Source organism: Monodelphis domestica, chromosome 7 (genome assembly GCF_027887165.1).
Source record: "Monodelphis domestica isolate mMonDom1 chromosome 7, mMonDom1.pri, whole genome shotgun sequence".
NCBI classification, from domain to species: domain Eukaryota; kingdom Metazoa; phylum Chordata; class Mammalia; order Didelphimorphia; family Didelphidae; genus Monodelphis; species Monodelphis domestica.
Window position 1 is genome coordinate 216,369,099 of NC_077233.1, and position 16,253 is coordinate 216,385,351.

The 16,253-nt window shown below is 41.6% G+C and overlaps 1 protein-coding gene across 4 annotated transcripts in view; it reads left to right on the forward strand.

Moving 5' to 3' along the window:
* TTYH3 (tweety family member 3) overlaps positions 1 to 16,253 on the forward strand; it is a 202,034-nt gene that overhangs the window by 98,541 nt on the left and 87,240 nt on the right. For all 4 annotated transcript variants that reach the window (XM_056806481.1, XM_007498393.3, XM_056806483.1 and 1 more), the window contains one exon: positions 10,709 to 10,878. In XM_056806481.1, the coding sequence (XP_056662459.1) occupies positions 10,709 to 10,878 (170 nt within the window). The remainder of the gene's footprint in view (positions 1 to 10,708; positions 10,879 to 16,253) is intronic.

Below are 16,253 nucleotides of genomic sequence, written 5' to 3' on the forward strand. Positions count from 1 at the left end.
CTGAGATTACATATCTCATACGGAACTGGCTATTTGCATATTATCTGTATTAGAATGTAAACCCCTCTGGATAAAATTGTGGGGTTTTTTAATTCCCCAAATTGAGCAGAATACCTGGCATATAGTAGGCAATTCCTAAATGTCTGTTGTCTGGCTGACTAATAAGAGTTTTAAAAAGTGATTGCTGTCGTGATTTTGGAGTAATAGCCCTGAAGAATGATTCTGTTGTAAAACTCCTTTTGACCACTCCCTTCTAGGGCTCTTCCCTCCCCTCTCCCCTCCATCTCTGAAGTAACTTGTTTACTGAGATATGCTCTTTTGGTTGAAATAAAATCACTATGACCAGACTAGACTGGGAAAACTTTGGAAGAAGTGGTAGAACTTGAGCTGGGTCTTAAAGGTTGGGTCGAAAAAGACATTGTATAAAGCAAGTACTATGGTGGCCACTAGGGGGCACAGTGGAGAGGTCCTGGACGACATCTTCTTAAGTTCAAATCTGGTCTCAGTTAGTTACTAGCTGTGTGGTCAAGTCATTTCACACGGTTTGCCTCAGTTCCTTATCAGTACAATGAGCTGGAGAAGGGAATGGCAAAGCACTCCAGTATCTCTCCCAAGAAATTCTTGAATGGGATCATGAAGAATTGGACACAACGGAAATGATGAAACAACAACAGCATTAGGTTTATTTGGAATCTGAATACTGAGAAAAGGGAAGGCTCATTGAGAAACTTGCCATTCCTCTAAGTGCACGGGTTCATAACTTCTTTTTATGAACGTCATCTGATTTAAGCCCAACCCTTAGCAGAAATGAGCTTTTTGATAACCCCAAGGGACTCATGATGAAAATGCTCTCCATAGCCAAAGAAGGAACCATTGGAGTCTGAGAGCAGATCCAAGTAAGCCATCTTCCCCTATATTTCCTTCATGACATCTTTAGTGTGTGTGTGATTTGTGACTTCTATCCTGCCTTGAGTAACGCAGAAGTACGTATCACATGAAAATACAAGTATAACCTATATCAGATGACTCACCACCACAGGGAGGGAGAAGAATCTGAATTATAAAATGTTAAAAAACAATTGTCAGAAAGTGTTTCTAAATGTAACTGGAAAAAATTAAAAAAACATAAAACCCTTTATTTCCATCCTTTGAAGACTTCCAGGAATGGAGACATACATGCCTGTTCCACATCTAATTGTGGGGAAGTGGTGGTGGTGGTGGTGGTGGTGGTGGTGGTGATGTGTGTGTGTGTGTGTGTGTGTATGTGTGTGTGTGTGTGTGTGTGTGTGCGCGCATTTCTCTTTTGTGTGCAACTGAAATGTTCCAGTTGTCTTTCTAATTATGATGTGTGGGACCCAACAGAACAAGAACTTCTCCATCAATGTGTTTTCTTCTTAGTCAATGGACTTTGATTCCAGAGAAAGAGAAATAAAGTAAGGGAATGGTGGTGAGGGAGGCAGATAAGGGAATGAGTAGGGAGTAGGGGCTCTCCTTCCCACCCCAACCCCCCATACCTACTCAATGAGGTAGGACCTCAGCTGATTCTGAATAACTGGTATTTGATCACCAAAGTGGTTGGCTGCCCCCCTACTTTTTTCTTTCCCACTCCAGGGCCTGTTGGAAAGGAAAGGAAGATGGCTATCTACAGGACAGCTACTCTCTTCCCTTGAAGCTGGCAAAGGAATCATGCTTTTGAAATAAGTCATGCCTCTTGCTGCTTTCCAGGGATTCCTGAAGGGTCTGGTTGTCTAAAGGCAAAGGGTCGCTCACTGTTGGACTTTGAGCCACTCTTCTAGACCCAGCTGCTCTGCCTTCCAGTGAGCAGCTGCTCATTGGCAAGAGTTGGCTGTCCCCCATGCCAGCACATGGGATGATCTGCCCTTCATGTCTGGGAATAGAGAAGAACAAGGATACTTTTAAGAAAGCAAAAGGCAGGCAGAACTCCCAAACTGGTCATGGAGGGAGAGGATGGGGAGGAAGAGAAAGGGAAAGACCCAGGTGCTAGAAGAAGGTTAATTTGGGGGGAGGTGGGAAGAAGGGTAATAGAGAAGTGGGGGGGGGGGTAAGATGCTTCTTTGAAAGAGAAGAAACGGGACCTGTTGAGGAAGGCTGGTATAATGGATGTTCTGGATCTGGATTCAGAATAACTGAGTTCATGCCAGTTATGAGCTTTATGGTCTTTGAGCAGTTACAGAGAACACATTTAATTGAATGGAACTTTGCCTCTTTGAATGAGTGAATGGGTCAATATTTAAATACATAAATGTAAACATAATTAATAAGTATCCAAGTATTTATAATGGCTGGCACTGTGGTAGGCACTGAAGATGGGCACTGATGGACTGGTTCCTGCCAAGATAAAGGGAAAGCTCACCTTTCAGAACCCTGGGGTCCTTGAGGTGAGAGTGTCAGGAAGGGGCTGAATTCTGGTTGGAGGTGGAAGATCAGTCTTAGACCAATGAAATCACAGTTCTGGGTCATTCATTTTTGTTTTTGTTTTTCAAATGAGGGAGGAGTTTGGACTCAATCTGACATTCTGAGATTTGTCTCATACCATCATGACAGTGTATTGATGAGTATAGGACCTATGCTTACAGGCAGAACTTGTTCCATTTACTAGCTTGAGACAGGATTCCCTGGCAAGTTGGGTCACTTCTGGGCCTGTTTTCTCACATGTCAAATGGCATGATTAAGTTTTCCCTGTTCATAGTCTCTAAGGATATTGTGATCCTCAAATGAAATTATGAATAGGAAAACTCTTTGAAAATGCTCCTTGAAAATGCAAGCTGGTGGTTCTTGTTCATTATACCATTAATAAAGAAATTGTATTATTATTGATAGTAGTTATTTTTCACTGAAGTCATATTTTGATGCTTTATTGTGGCATGGACTTGATTCTGGGTCTGAAAGACTTTGTCACCAGAGCAGGGATTCTTAAACCTCTTTTATGAACTGGTCCCCATTGTCAGTCTGTGAAACTAATGGACCCCTTACCCAAATGTTTTTAAATACATAAAGTAAAATTCACTGGATCACAAAGGAAACCAGTTATGCTGAAATATAGGTACCTGATATTTTTAAAATAGCTACTATTTACATAGTACTTTAAGTATTTGCTATATTTATGTAGTACTGCAAATTTCTTTACAAATCGTATAGTCAAGGGGACAGGTAGCACAGTGGATAGAGCACCAGGTCTGGAGTTGGGAGAACCTGGGTCAAATCAGGCCTCAGACACTTCCTAACTCTATGACCCAGGGCAAGCCACTTAACCCCACTTGCCTAGCCCTTCCTGCACTGATACTAAGACAGAAGATAAGAGTTTAAAAAAAAATCATATTCATCCTCACAACAAGTCTAAGAGATAAATGATATTATCTCCATTTTATAGATCAGTAAATCTCTATTTCAGAGAGTTAATGTTGTAAAATATCTGATTGTATCAAGTCTGATCCTTGTCCAAATTTTGCAATTTCTCTTAGCAAACTTCTGTAAGTTAGACTTTCAACAGCAGGGAGAGTTTAAGTGGCTTGCCCAGATCACACGGCTAGTATAAATGTCCAAGGTAGAATTTGATCTCAGGTCTTTCTGACTTTAGGTCCAGCAATCTTCCTCTCTGCCTCATTGCTGTTTATAAAAAAACAACAAACAACAAAACAAATCAAATTCACAGACTTCTAGCTAAGGTGTTTGACCAAGCAGGAGAGACTTTGAATACTAGCCTAGTGGTAGGTGGCTATATGTTTTTTATCTAAGGGCAAAGACATTTGTGGAAGTATATAAATACAAATATTTAAGTATTCCCCGTGGAGCTGAGGATATAAACATGAACATAAGATAATTCCTGCCTTCAAGGAGCTTACATTTTCCTTCTTCTATTAATCAAGTTGTCTAGGGTGATGCTTTTTAATTATACATTATTATCATATATATAATAAAAATGTTTTTGCTACGGCCATTATTATTCCAAATAAATAAGCTTGACTCAGTGGCATAGAGTGTCAGATAGGAAGTGGTGGGTTCAAATCTGACCTCAGTCATTTCCTAGCTGTGGGATCCTGAACAAGTCACTTATCCCCAGTTGCCTAGTCTTTATTGATCTGCCTTGGAACCAATACTTAGTATCAATTCTAAGACAAGGTAAGAGCTTAAAAAAACAAACAACCACCACTAGGAGCTACACTTACATAATTGAAAGTCATTTAAGTGTTGAATAATCATTTTTGAGGATACCTTTCGGAGTGGCAGCAGGCAATGGGTAGGATAAGAAGCTTGACTGAGAAGCAAAAAGCGATTTCCCCCCACCCCCCATTTTTTCCATTGTAGCCTGTGGTTTCCTGAAAATGATTACATAAACCAGAGTAAGTCAATACAAAATTGAAACAAAATCATTTCTTGTGGGAGAAATCCCTGGTGTGGGTGTACAAATTTGAGGGTTCTATAAGGCAGGGGTTAGGGAAGAGAATATACTCTACATATTGGGGAGCACTTGTATCTTTCATGAAGGCAGGAAAGGGAATAATATAGTATATGCAGGGCCATATTCTTCTCTCTGGGTTTTCAATGCTCCGTGTCCATTTGGTCCCTTCAGGGGTTCATGGAAACATTTTGAGAAGTGAATCCTGACTGACATATTTCAGTGACCTAGAGGCCCTTGGAGGGAAATGGAAGGAGTTGGGGCTTTTTGCTTAATTTCTTGAGAACCTTGGGGCCTTAGAGTGTTAATGTTGTGGAAAAAAATATCTGTCTGCTTGTATCAAGACTGGTTCTTATCCAAATTTTGCAATTTCTCTTGGCAAACTTCTGGAAAGTTGGACTTTCACATGCAGGCCATCATCTTGGCTTTCCATCTATTTGTTGGTACCTAATAGAATGAATAGTTTTAGTTCTGTCATAGATGGAGAAGAAGAGTTGTGCTTTATTTATTCTGCCTACTAGAAATAGTGAATCTATAAGATCATAAGAAGAAGGCCCTTGTCCCTATAGATGAATAACACTGTTATTTTGCTGTAAGATAAAGACAACTGTGAGGAGTTTAGAGAAGCCTAGGAAGACGTATATGAACTATTGCAAAATGAAGCAAGCACTTAATGAGGGGGGGGTGGAAATGAACTTGTCCCTGGGAGGAAGATGGTTTTTCTTCTTCTTCTTTGAAACTCCTTTTACTAGTAATGACTCTCATGACACACAAAAGAAAAACAACCAAATTTTCACACCCTGGTGGGCAGATATGAGTCACAGAGACATAAAACAGAGTGTATGGGAACATCCATTTACCTAATTCTTATTTATTTATTCAAGATGAATATATGTAGCATGGCTCAATAACTTGAGATCAACCCCAGTTTTTAGTAATTCTGGGTAGTGACTGGCAGCACTAATGAATGGAGTATCAGGTTGAGAGTTTTTGGAGGGCAGAGGTAGAGAGACTCAAAAACTTTGATTTACTAATTGGTGAAGAGATTTTTCTCCTTAGCCAAGAAACTCTAGGAAATAGAACAGAGTCTTCTGTCCTTTATTCTCAGCCCCCGCCCCCCCTCCCATCCTTACCTTTTCTTCTAGTCATTTTATCTGGCCTCAAATTCTTACTAGCTATGTGACCCTGGGCAAGTCATTTAACCTCTGCCTCAGTTTCCCCAACTGAGGATTAAAAATGTAAATAAATAATACTCATATTATAGTAATATGCTATATATAGTATAATAATGTATGTTATATATTATATTGTCACATACCCTATATTATATAATAGTAATATATTACATATTTTATTACTATAATATATTATATAATAATAGTAATATAAGTAAAAATAAGTAATAAAAAGTAAATAATAAATAATAATAAGTAAAACAGAGATAATAACATTTTATCTACCTTGCAGGACTGTTGTGAGGGTCAAATGAGATAAGATTTGTAAAGCCCTTAGCACAGTCCCTGGCACATAGTAGGTACTAAAGAAATGCTTATTCCCTTTCTCCCTTTTCTCTTTCTGATTCTCTTTCCCAGAAGTCAGACCTTGTGCCTGCTTAGAGAATAAAATTGTGCTGCCAGCCCTGGGAAGCTGGAGCCAACTGAGCTCCTTTGACTGACTGTCAAGGGTAGGGTTGGTTGGAGCCAAGACCTTGTTTGTGGCTGACTGATTATCCAGTGTTCATTCTTTACAGCAGTACTTTACAGCGAGCTGGTGTGCTAGGCAGGCTTTTCTAACTCTAAAGAAAGGCTTCGATGTCAGTGGTCTGTTTCTTTCACTCTCTTTACTATCTCAACTGGAAGAAAACCATCACCCTGGAAACCCTCATCCTCAATGGCCAGAGGCTAAGGAGCAGGTTGGTGGATGCCATAGGGGAGTATTCCTGCTTCAGATTCAAAGCGATTCTGGTTTGGGGCCAAAGGCAGCATGTACTGTCCCAAAGTTAGCCTCAGGAACAAGGAGACCCTGGTGAGCTTTGCCAGCATTATTCTTTAATCTCCAGGATGTCTTATTGTCTGAAGCACCCAGGTGGCAGCTAGTGTATAAAAAGCCCTTTCTCAGATGCTAAGTCTCTTAGAGCCAGACTCATTATCTTATACTTCTTTATATCTGAGCACCTACCACAATGTTTTGTACAAGTTCACTGACCCCATTTGGGGTTTTCTTGACAAAGATACTGGAATGGTTTGTCATTTTCTTCTCTAGTTTTACATATGAGTAAACTGAGACAGATTGGGTTAAATGCCCAGGGTCCCCCAACTGAGGTTGGATTTGATTTCAGGAAGATGAGTCTTCCTGACTCCAGGCTCAGCACTTTATCTACTGCTCAGCTTTACTTTATCTACTGCCTACTTTTTTGTGTGTGTGGAGATAATGACAAGTCAAAGGTTTGAAAAGAACACTGACTCCATAGTACTCCTGGACAGGGAAGGAGAAGCCTACTGGTCTACCCTTCCATTATTATCTGAGGGGAGAAGGACCTCAGGGAGCAAGGTTTTGTGTTCCTCCTGTAAATACAAAGTTGTGTGTGTGGGAAGGGGGCTGCTTTCTTGGGGAAGTAGCTTGAGCCCTCCCCAGAAGGAATAGTGATATCTGTAATATAGGCATTTTGGGAAACTCCACTAGCTGTTTTGAGTTTTCCCTGAGAAGTCTCAGGTTACATTTCTCTGGCTGGTAGGTTGGAAGAGGTCTGGTATAGGACAGCTAAGATCATACAAAGAATCAACAAGCATTTATTAAGTTTTACTATATGTCATGTACTGTGCTAAGTTCTAGGGCTACAAGGAAAGGCAGAAACAGTCCCTGCTCTAAAGGAACTTACATTCTAATAGGGGTGGAAAGAAATGGATGAATATTTACAAAAATATAAATTGCCTAGATTAACAGAAGAGGAAATAGAATACTTAAATAATCCCATGTCAGGAAAAGGAATTGAATAAGCCATCAAAGAACTCCCTCAGAAAAAATCCCCAGGGCCAGATGGATTCACAGGTGAATTCTATCAAATGTTTAAAGATCTAATGGAGGAGAAAAGATGACAAAAAAAGAGGAATCTACTACATCCATTCAAAGTAGGTGGGATGTAATCTTAGAAAGGAAGGCCCTACAGCAAGGTGGATACAGTGGATAGAGGACCAGACCTGGAGATGGGAAGGCCCTGGGTTCAAATATGGCCTCAGACACTTCCTAGCTATGTGACCCTGGTCAAGTCACTTAAGCCTGGTTGTTTAGCCCTTATCACTCTTCTGCCTTGGAACTAATACCTAGTATTGATTCTAAGATGGAAGGTAAGGGTTTTAAAAAAAAAGTGGCCGTAGACACTTCCTGGCTATGTGAGCCTGGTCAAGGCACTTAAGCCCAATTGTTTAGCACTTATAGCTCTTCTGCTTTGGAACTACTGAGTATTGAATCTAAGACAAAAGGTAGCGGCTTAAAAAAAAAGTTGTATAAATGCCAAAGGATCCTGGTGGGAATAGGGAGCGATGGGAATTTATTGAATAGGGGATGAGCTATGGTTAGGTCTATGCCTTAGGAAAATCTTTTTGACAGTTGTAGGAAAACTAGGAACTCTGGAATGGGAGCCAGTGGAAAAGCTGAGTCTTTCCCAAGCATTTATTCTAACCTATCCTAACAATGGGCTTTCACAGACTCTGTGGGAGTGTCTTCTGCTCCTCCTCTTGGGTGATTCATTGTTATTTCTTGGTGGTTAAGAGGGTAAGCAGCATTGAGATCAAAATCATTATCTGGATGTCAGGTTCCCCTAGAAGGACACTGGGGCTTGGGAAGGATGAGTGATGAGTTTTGGAGAAACAAGGCAGTTGAGTTCTGATAGGAATTACCTTCCATTTCTCATAGTTTGGGAGGGAATGGAGAGAGTCCTGCCCAATTCATCTCTCCCAGGACTAGTCTGATAGATGTTAAGAGGAGCAGGCAGATGCTTTGTCTTATAAACTTCATCTGCAGCAGGAAATATTACCTTGGGTCTGTAAGTGTGACCTTCTTTGTGTTAGGTGCCATGAAGGATAACATAGAGGCATGTGCCACCCTCGGTGCTTTAACCACTCATCTGCCTTTGGGGCCCAAGTGCGCAATGGTAGGTGTTCATCCTTTGTTTTTAAAGAGGACCAGTGGCATTATGATGAAGGCAAATGACGTTTTTACTTGTGTGTGAATTGGATTGAAGTGGGGAAACAAAGTTGCAACCTCACCCTCTCCCTCAGAGTTATCAAAGTCCAGTGGCAAGAGAAAAGTGATGTTTCGGGGCAACTAGGTGGCATAGTAGTTTGAGCCTGAAGTTAGAAGAACCTGGGTTCAAATCTGGCCAAAGATACTACTGTGTGACCCTGGACAAGTCACTTAACCTCCATTACCTAGCCCTTGTCCATCTATTTTAGAGTTGTTACTACGACAGAAAGTAAAGGCATTTTAAAAAAGTGATATTTCATAAGGGAAAGGGGAATGGAAACCAACTCTAGGATCCACTTCCATACAAGGAAGGCCAGAATAAATCTTCTAATTGGGGTGGAGAGGAGACAACCTAGAAAAAAGTAGACTATAAGACTACAAGAAGGCAGGAACTCTACCCATTTTGCACCTTGGAAATTTATCATAATTCCAAAAAGCCATGATTGCTTTGCTATGGATTCTCTCTCCACCAGTGCAAATCACTTTCCCACCCCTTAAGCAGACAATCTGGGGCTGGGAGATTCATCAGCCTTCCCTGAATCCAGCTCCTCCACAAATGATACACACTGTGTCATCCTGCCCATACCTGAATCAAGTTTCAGCTTGAAAAGAGTTGTCAGGGTTTGTACCTGGGTACATGCCATGATACTGCATTGTGGAAAGCCAGTTGCACATTAGTGTGAAATAAATAACTAAGCACCTAATGAGAGGAGAGGGGTGTTGGGGACTAGGCCAGCAGGCTCTCAGGAGATTCCATTCTTCCCCTATGCCTCCTTTCTCTATTGCTTTCTTTTCCCTGTCCATGGCTCTCTTCCCCTGGGTCTCTGTTCCTCCATCCCACTTTCCATCCATTTCTCTCTGTCTCTCTTATCTGTATGTCTTCCAGCCCCCTCCCTGGTCTCCCTCCTTTTTTTTTTCTCTCTCCTTTTTCTTAATCACTCACCTCTCTGCTTCCCTCTAGCTCCCTCTCCCCCCAATCTTGGGTCTGCCAGTGGCCCTGAGATCACTGAAAAAACTGTCAAGGAAGGTGGGAAAACGTTATGGCAACCATTCAGGAAGAGAGTTTTATTTATATCATTTCATTTCTCTGTAAACTTCGAGGTTTCCCCAGACACTCACAGTTCAGTTAATTTAAGGGTGGAAGGAGGTGGGACTATCTGGCAGTGGGGGAGGAGGGGTTTGTTTGCAGATGGCCTAGAGTTGGATTAATTAAAGATTCCCAAGCACTTTACACATAGGCAGAACTGCCTGTGTGTTCAATATTAATTATTGGTTTGCTCTTGGCATCCTTCTTTGTAGGAAATAGGCCAGTGGGGCAGGCTGTTTGTATCTAATCCACTGTGGCGTCAGCTCTGTGCCAACCTGCCCCCCTTCTCCCTCTCCTGCATATCCTTTCTTTAAAAAAAAATCTTAATTTCTGTCCTAGTAACTAAGACAAAAGGGCAAAGGCTAGAGAGTCTGGGTTAAGTGACGTGCCCAGGGTCACATAGCTAGGTATATTCTTTCTTCTAGCTGTCCCCTCCATCATTGAGTTTATTAGTGGCTTGGAGATGGGAGTGAGGGAGATATTGTTGTTTAGCACAGCGCTTAGTAAATGCTTAATAAATGTTTATTGAACTGACTAGTGGATAGAGCACTGGGTTTGGAGTCAGGAAAATTGGAGTTCAAATCCTATAGAAAATACTTAATATGTGGTCATGGACAAATCACTTAACCTCGCATTTGTAAAATTTAAGGATTGGTTGTGGCAGCTAGGTGGCACAGTGGGTAGAGCCAGGCCTGGTGACAGGAGGTCCTGAGTTCAAATGTGACCTCAGCCACTTCCTCACTGTATGACCCTGGGTAAGTCACGTAACCCTAATTACCTAGCCCTTATTCTCCTTCTACTGTGGAACTGATTCTAAGGCAGAAAGTAAAGTTTTTTTTTTTTAATTGAAAGGATAGGGTTCAATGAGCTTCTCCAATTCTAAATTCATGATTCTGTATGATTTTATATGATTTTATTCAAAGGTTGCAATTTTGTAACACATTTCCCATCTCTTTCCACAGGCTCTGTTACTGCTGGGTAGTGTAGCCCTATCTTGTCTGGCTCTGGATCTCCTCTTCCTTCTCTTCTACTCCTTCTGGCTGTGTTGCCGCCATCGAAAAAGTGAGGAACATCTGGATGCCGATTGCTGTTGTACAGCCTGGTGTGTCATCATCGCTACTCTGGTCTGCAGGTGAGCCCTGGCCCTGGCCCTGGCCCCATGCCTCTCATCAAAGCATACAAAGCACCTACTCTGTGCCAGGCTCTTGGGCAGCTGTAAAGATGTCTGTCTGGCCTTTGAACTCAAGAGTTTTTAGGCCTTGTCAGGGTGTTTGTGAGTGGGATGGAGTGTGGGAGATTGACTTACATGAACCCCAGTGAAGGAGATTTGCTAAATCAGGATCCAACACATATGCCTTGATTTTCGAACAACACCCTGACTGGTAGGAGATGACCTGGGTTCAGATTCTGTCTTTGATGCTTATTATCTGTTTGGCCATAGGCAATCACTTGACCTCTTTGGCCCTCAGCTTCTCATCTATGTGCATTGGACCAGATGGTCTGTGAAAGCAAAACCAAACCATCTGACGTTGCTGTAATGCATGAATAGTCCCCTCCAGGTGCTCTGCTGTCCAGAACAGAACCTTCTTTCAATCTGTCCCATTTAGTTTCAGCTCTCTTCCTCTTCATTCTACCTCCTGGCTTTTTTTTTTTTTAATCTCTTTCTCTTTCTCTTTCTCTTTCTCTTTCTCTTTCTCTTTCTCTTTCTCTCTCTTTCTCTTTCTCTTTCTCTTTCTCTTTCTCTTTCTCTTTCTCTTTCTCTCTCTCTTTCTCTTTCTCTTTCTCTTTCTCTCTCTCTCTCTCTCTCTTACTCACTCACTCTCTTCCTCCCTCCCTCCCTCCCTTCCCCCCCAACTGTCTTAGTATCAGTTCTAAGACAGAAGAGCAGCAAGGGATAGGCTCTAAGGAATATCTGAGGCTAGATTTGAAACCAGTTCTTCTCAACTCCAGACCTGGCTCTATATCTATTGCACTACCTACCCTGTACTTCTACTTTTTATTTTTCTTTTTAATACTTTTTTATTTTTTCCCCTCAACTACTGGTTGTTTTTTTTTTAAGTTTAAGTCAAATTCTCCTTCTCCCTCCCTCTTGAGCTCTCTCCTCTCACAGACAGCAAGCTATCTGATATAGATTTTTACATGTGTAATAGTGTAAAATGTTTTTTCTGTTTTAGGCCTTTTATGAAAGAGAACTCAAATACCCAAAAGAAAAGTGAAGCAATAAAGTGAAATATAGTACCTCTCAGTCTGCATTCAGATTCTATTGGGTCTTTCTCTGGATGGTGTTTTTCATTATGTCCTTGAGGATTGTTTCCCTTTGTCTTTTTCAAAAATCTTTCCTAGATCTCCTTAATCTTAGTGCTTTCCCTCTGATATTCCCCCTAATTTTTCCTCCATAGATCTTACTTGTACATAGTTTTTGGCATGTTGTCTCCTCATTTGACTGTGAGCTCCTTGAGGGCAGAGACTGGCTGTTTTGCTTTTCTTGGTATTTGCAGCTCTTAGTTAAGTGGCTCAGTGGATAGAGGCTCTGGAGTTAGGAAGACTTGAATTCAAATTCAGCTTCAGATACGTAACCCTGTGTGACCCTGGGCAAATCATTTAACCTCTTATTGCCTGACAAAAGGATCTGCTGAAGAAGGAACCACTCCTTCCAAGAAAATGAATGAATGGCAAACCACTCCTTCCAAGAAAACCCCGTGGATAGTTGAGGTTACAAAGAGTCAGATGTGACCAAATGACTGAACAACAACAATTTAATCACCCCATATGTCAGGCACTGGGCTAGGCATCGAAGATAGAAGGAATGAAACCATCCCTACTCATAGCTCAGGCCTCCACTGGATCAGAAATGTTTGGTGGTGTCCATTGAAAAAGCCCTGGTTTGAAGGTTCCTTGTTGCTCTCTAAGCTAACTGGTGGTGTGGATTCTTTCAAATGGGTTTTTTTTTTTTTAATTTGAGGGTTTTATTTGTCTAGAAGAGATATGGAAGGGGATATTGGACCTGTAATTTCATAGCTATAAGGAGCTTCTGGTGGGTAATTGTATCTACCAAAGCAAGGCATGGTTTCTTCTCTCCTACTTATAGTCTAGAATAGCAGTTCTTTTTAAAAAACCCTCATCTTCTACCTAGGAATCAATACTTATTATAGATTCTAAAGCAGAAGAGAAACTTAGAGGTTAGGCAATTATGAATAAGTGACTTGCCCAAGGTCACACAGCAAAGAAGTGTCTGAGGTCACATGTGAACCCAGGACCTTCCATATTTAAGCTTGGCTCTCTATCCATTGAGTCACCTCGATGCCCCAGAATAGTAGTTTGTAACCTCTTTTGTATCCTAGACCCCTGTGGATCCCTTCTCAGGATTTTAAATTATTTTCTATTAGTAAATTTTAAGTGCATAAAATAAAATTCCTCTGTAATCCAGTGACCTCAAAGGAAGCCAATTATATTGAAATAGTTACCAACATATTTTTTAAAATTAATGGATGCTAGGTTAAGATCTTTTGGAGGAAGCTATATGGGACACTCAGAGGTTAAGTGATTTGCCCAGAGTCACAAAACAGTGAGTTCCTGAGATGGAACTTGACCCCAAGCTTTCTTGATTTCAAGCCCAGATTTATATCTACTATACATGGTAGCCTCCTTCTGAGGTTATTGAGAGAATAAAGTAATAAAATCTGTATTAGCTGGCAGATTGAAATTGCTCTCACATTTTTTCAGAAACATTTGAATCAAATTAATGAAAGCTACATTGAAATTAGTTGACCCCCTGGCATGCAGGATTTCTGGATCCCTATGCTAAAGAACTTCTAGTTTTATTGTCCAATAGATACTCAGAGAAGCTATGTATTTATTGAACTCTTACCTTCTGTCTTACAATCAATACTATATATTGGTTCTAAGGCAGAGGAGTGGTAAGGGGGGTTAAGTGACTTGTCCAGGAAGTGTCTGAGGACAGATTTGAACCAGAACCTCCTGTCTCTAAGCCTTGCTCTCTATCCACTAGCTGCCCCCAAGCTATTCATTTTTAAATGTATTAGTAGTCATTTCATCTAGTAGAAAATGTCATTTAGAAGAAGGTGACTAATGCTACTTCTTTCTGTTTTCTGAGGGTAGAGCAAGAGGGTCCTTACTGAAGCTACTATATCATGACAGACTCAGGGTTAGACTTGTTATTGAAATGGTCAATTATGCTGATGGTTGTCCTAATCCTGAACCATCCCTGCCTTCTTGGCATAAAATCCACCTGGGTCAGATTATATGATCCTTGTGCTGTAATTTCCTTGTTAATGTTTTCTTTAAAATTTTCGCTTCAATATTTATTATGGAGATTGGCCTATAGTTTTTCTTCTTCTGTTTTTTCTCTTCCTGGTTTAGGCATCCACACCATATTTGTGTCATAAAAGGGATTTGATAAAGTTCCTTCCTCAGCCATTTTCCAAATAATTTATATGCTTTTGGGATTTATTGTTCTATAAATATTTGGTTGTGAATCCATTTGGTGCTGGGGCTTTTTTTCTTAGGGAATTCATGGATGGTTTGTTCCGTTACTTTTTCTGAGATGAGATTATAAGGGTTAGACTTAAGGAAGACTTTTCAGCTTCAGCATGGATGATTAAGTTTTCTTTTTTTGGAAATCCCAGAAAAGCCAGGCTAGAATCTCACCTGCCTGGGCATTTGGTTCTGCTTGGAGGTGTGGGCATGGGGATGGCCTACGGAGACCCTCCAGCCACCTTTAGCACTAGACTTTCCCAGAGAGCAGGTACAACAGCATCTTCTCACCTATTTATTCAGTACTGGCCTTGTTGAAGAATTATTTTAGAAAATTGTTTTTTAAAAAAAGAATCAAGGGGGAAGCTGGGTAGCTCAGTGGATTGAGAGTGAGACCTAGAAATGGGAGGTCCTGGGTTCAAATCTGGCCACAGACACTTCCCAGCTGTGTGACCCTGGGCATGTCACTTCACCCCCATGGCATAGCCCTTACTGCTCTTCTGCCTTAGAGCCAATACACAGTATCGACTCCAAGATGGAAGGTAAGGGTTAAAAAAAAAAGAATCACTAGTCTAAATTATATTTTAAGATTAAATCTATACACAATCTTACATAATACATATAAAATTATATAATATATTATAAGGTTATATCCTGTAAGTAGGAGAGAAGAGACCATACCTTGTTTCAGTAGATACAGTTATTCAAGAATTATGCTTTGTGTCCTAAAGGCAAATGAGCCCATGGATAAGTGTGTGTGGGGAAGGAGTAGGGATGGGGGTAACTACTTGTCCGTGCATCAGTCTTACAGGTAAGCCCCCTGTATGGCACCTTCCTTTAGGAGTGCTCTGAAACTGGAGTCCACTTCGTCCCAAGGGGTCTGTGGATAGATTTCAGGGGTTGATGAGAATAGAAAAATGACATTTATTTCAATGTAATTCATAATTGTTTTTTTAATAATCCTGTTTATTTTATTTCATGCATTTTTAAAAAAAAGCAACTCTCTTTCTGAGAAGGGGGCCACAGGGGCTTTACAGGACTGCTAAAGGGGTCTGTGACACAAAATAGGTTAAGAATGCCTTCTCTCTCTCGCTCTCCAGGGATGTGTTAATGACTAAAAAAAGAGGAGACGAGGAAGAGAATAGGTCCATTCCCAGAGTCCCTGCCTGCAACGTGACTGCCAATAGGCTGCCCTGGGGTTTTGCAGAGTCCTCATTAGGGACAAAGCCAGGCTGCTCTGCTTGGGGTTAGCTCTGATCATTTGGGTATTTTCAGTCTTTCTTTGCACAAAGCTCTGGCAGAGGTAATAGGGAGCCCCCCCCCCCCTTTGCAGGAACAGTTGCTGAGACGCCAAGCCAATCCACAGTACTGGGGAGTGGCAAAATCCAGAGATGGATCAGCCTCTGGAGACCCAGGATCCCCAATTTGGGGGGGGGGCAGTGGGGGTAGAAGCAGGTTCTGTGACACAGACCGATGCTTCAGGGATGCCCCAGCCAGGTGAGAGGAGGCAGAGCTGCAGGAAGCCAAGGTTCCCAAACTCTTCCTCTGCCTGAGCCAGAGGGTTTCCCTGGCACCGGCATCAGCTGGCATAAGAGCTAGTCCTGATCCTGTGCAGGTGCCATAGTTCCTAACCCTTTCTTCCAGGAATCCTTCTCACTGCTATTCTTAGCCATGGACAGGGTTGGTGGTAGCAGTCTTAGAGGCTGCTGCTGTTGCTACCCTGCCTGCAGACTCCTGAAGCTATTGTTAATGCAGAACCAGTGTCCTAGGGAGACCTCAGCCTAGAGGAGCCAGTGGGACTGCCTGGTGGGGATGGCAAGAGAACCGGCCTGGTTTCAGGGGCCAGATAAGACTGAAGAGGAGTATTTCAGAAATGACTGGGCAAGGGGGCAGCTGGGTAGCTCAGTGGATGAAAATCCAGGCCTAGAGATGGGAGATCCTAGGTTCAAATCTGGCCTCAAACACTTCTTAGCTATGTGCTCCTTGGCAAGTTACTTAACCTCCATTGCCTAG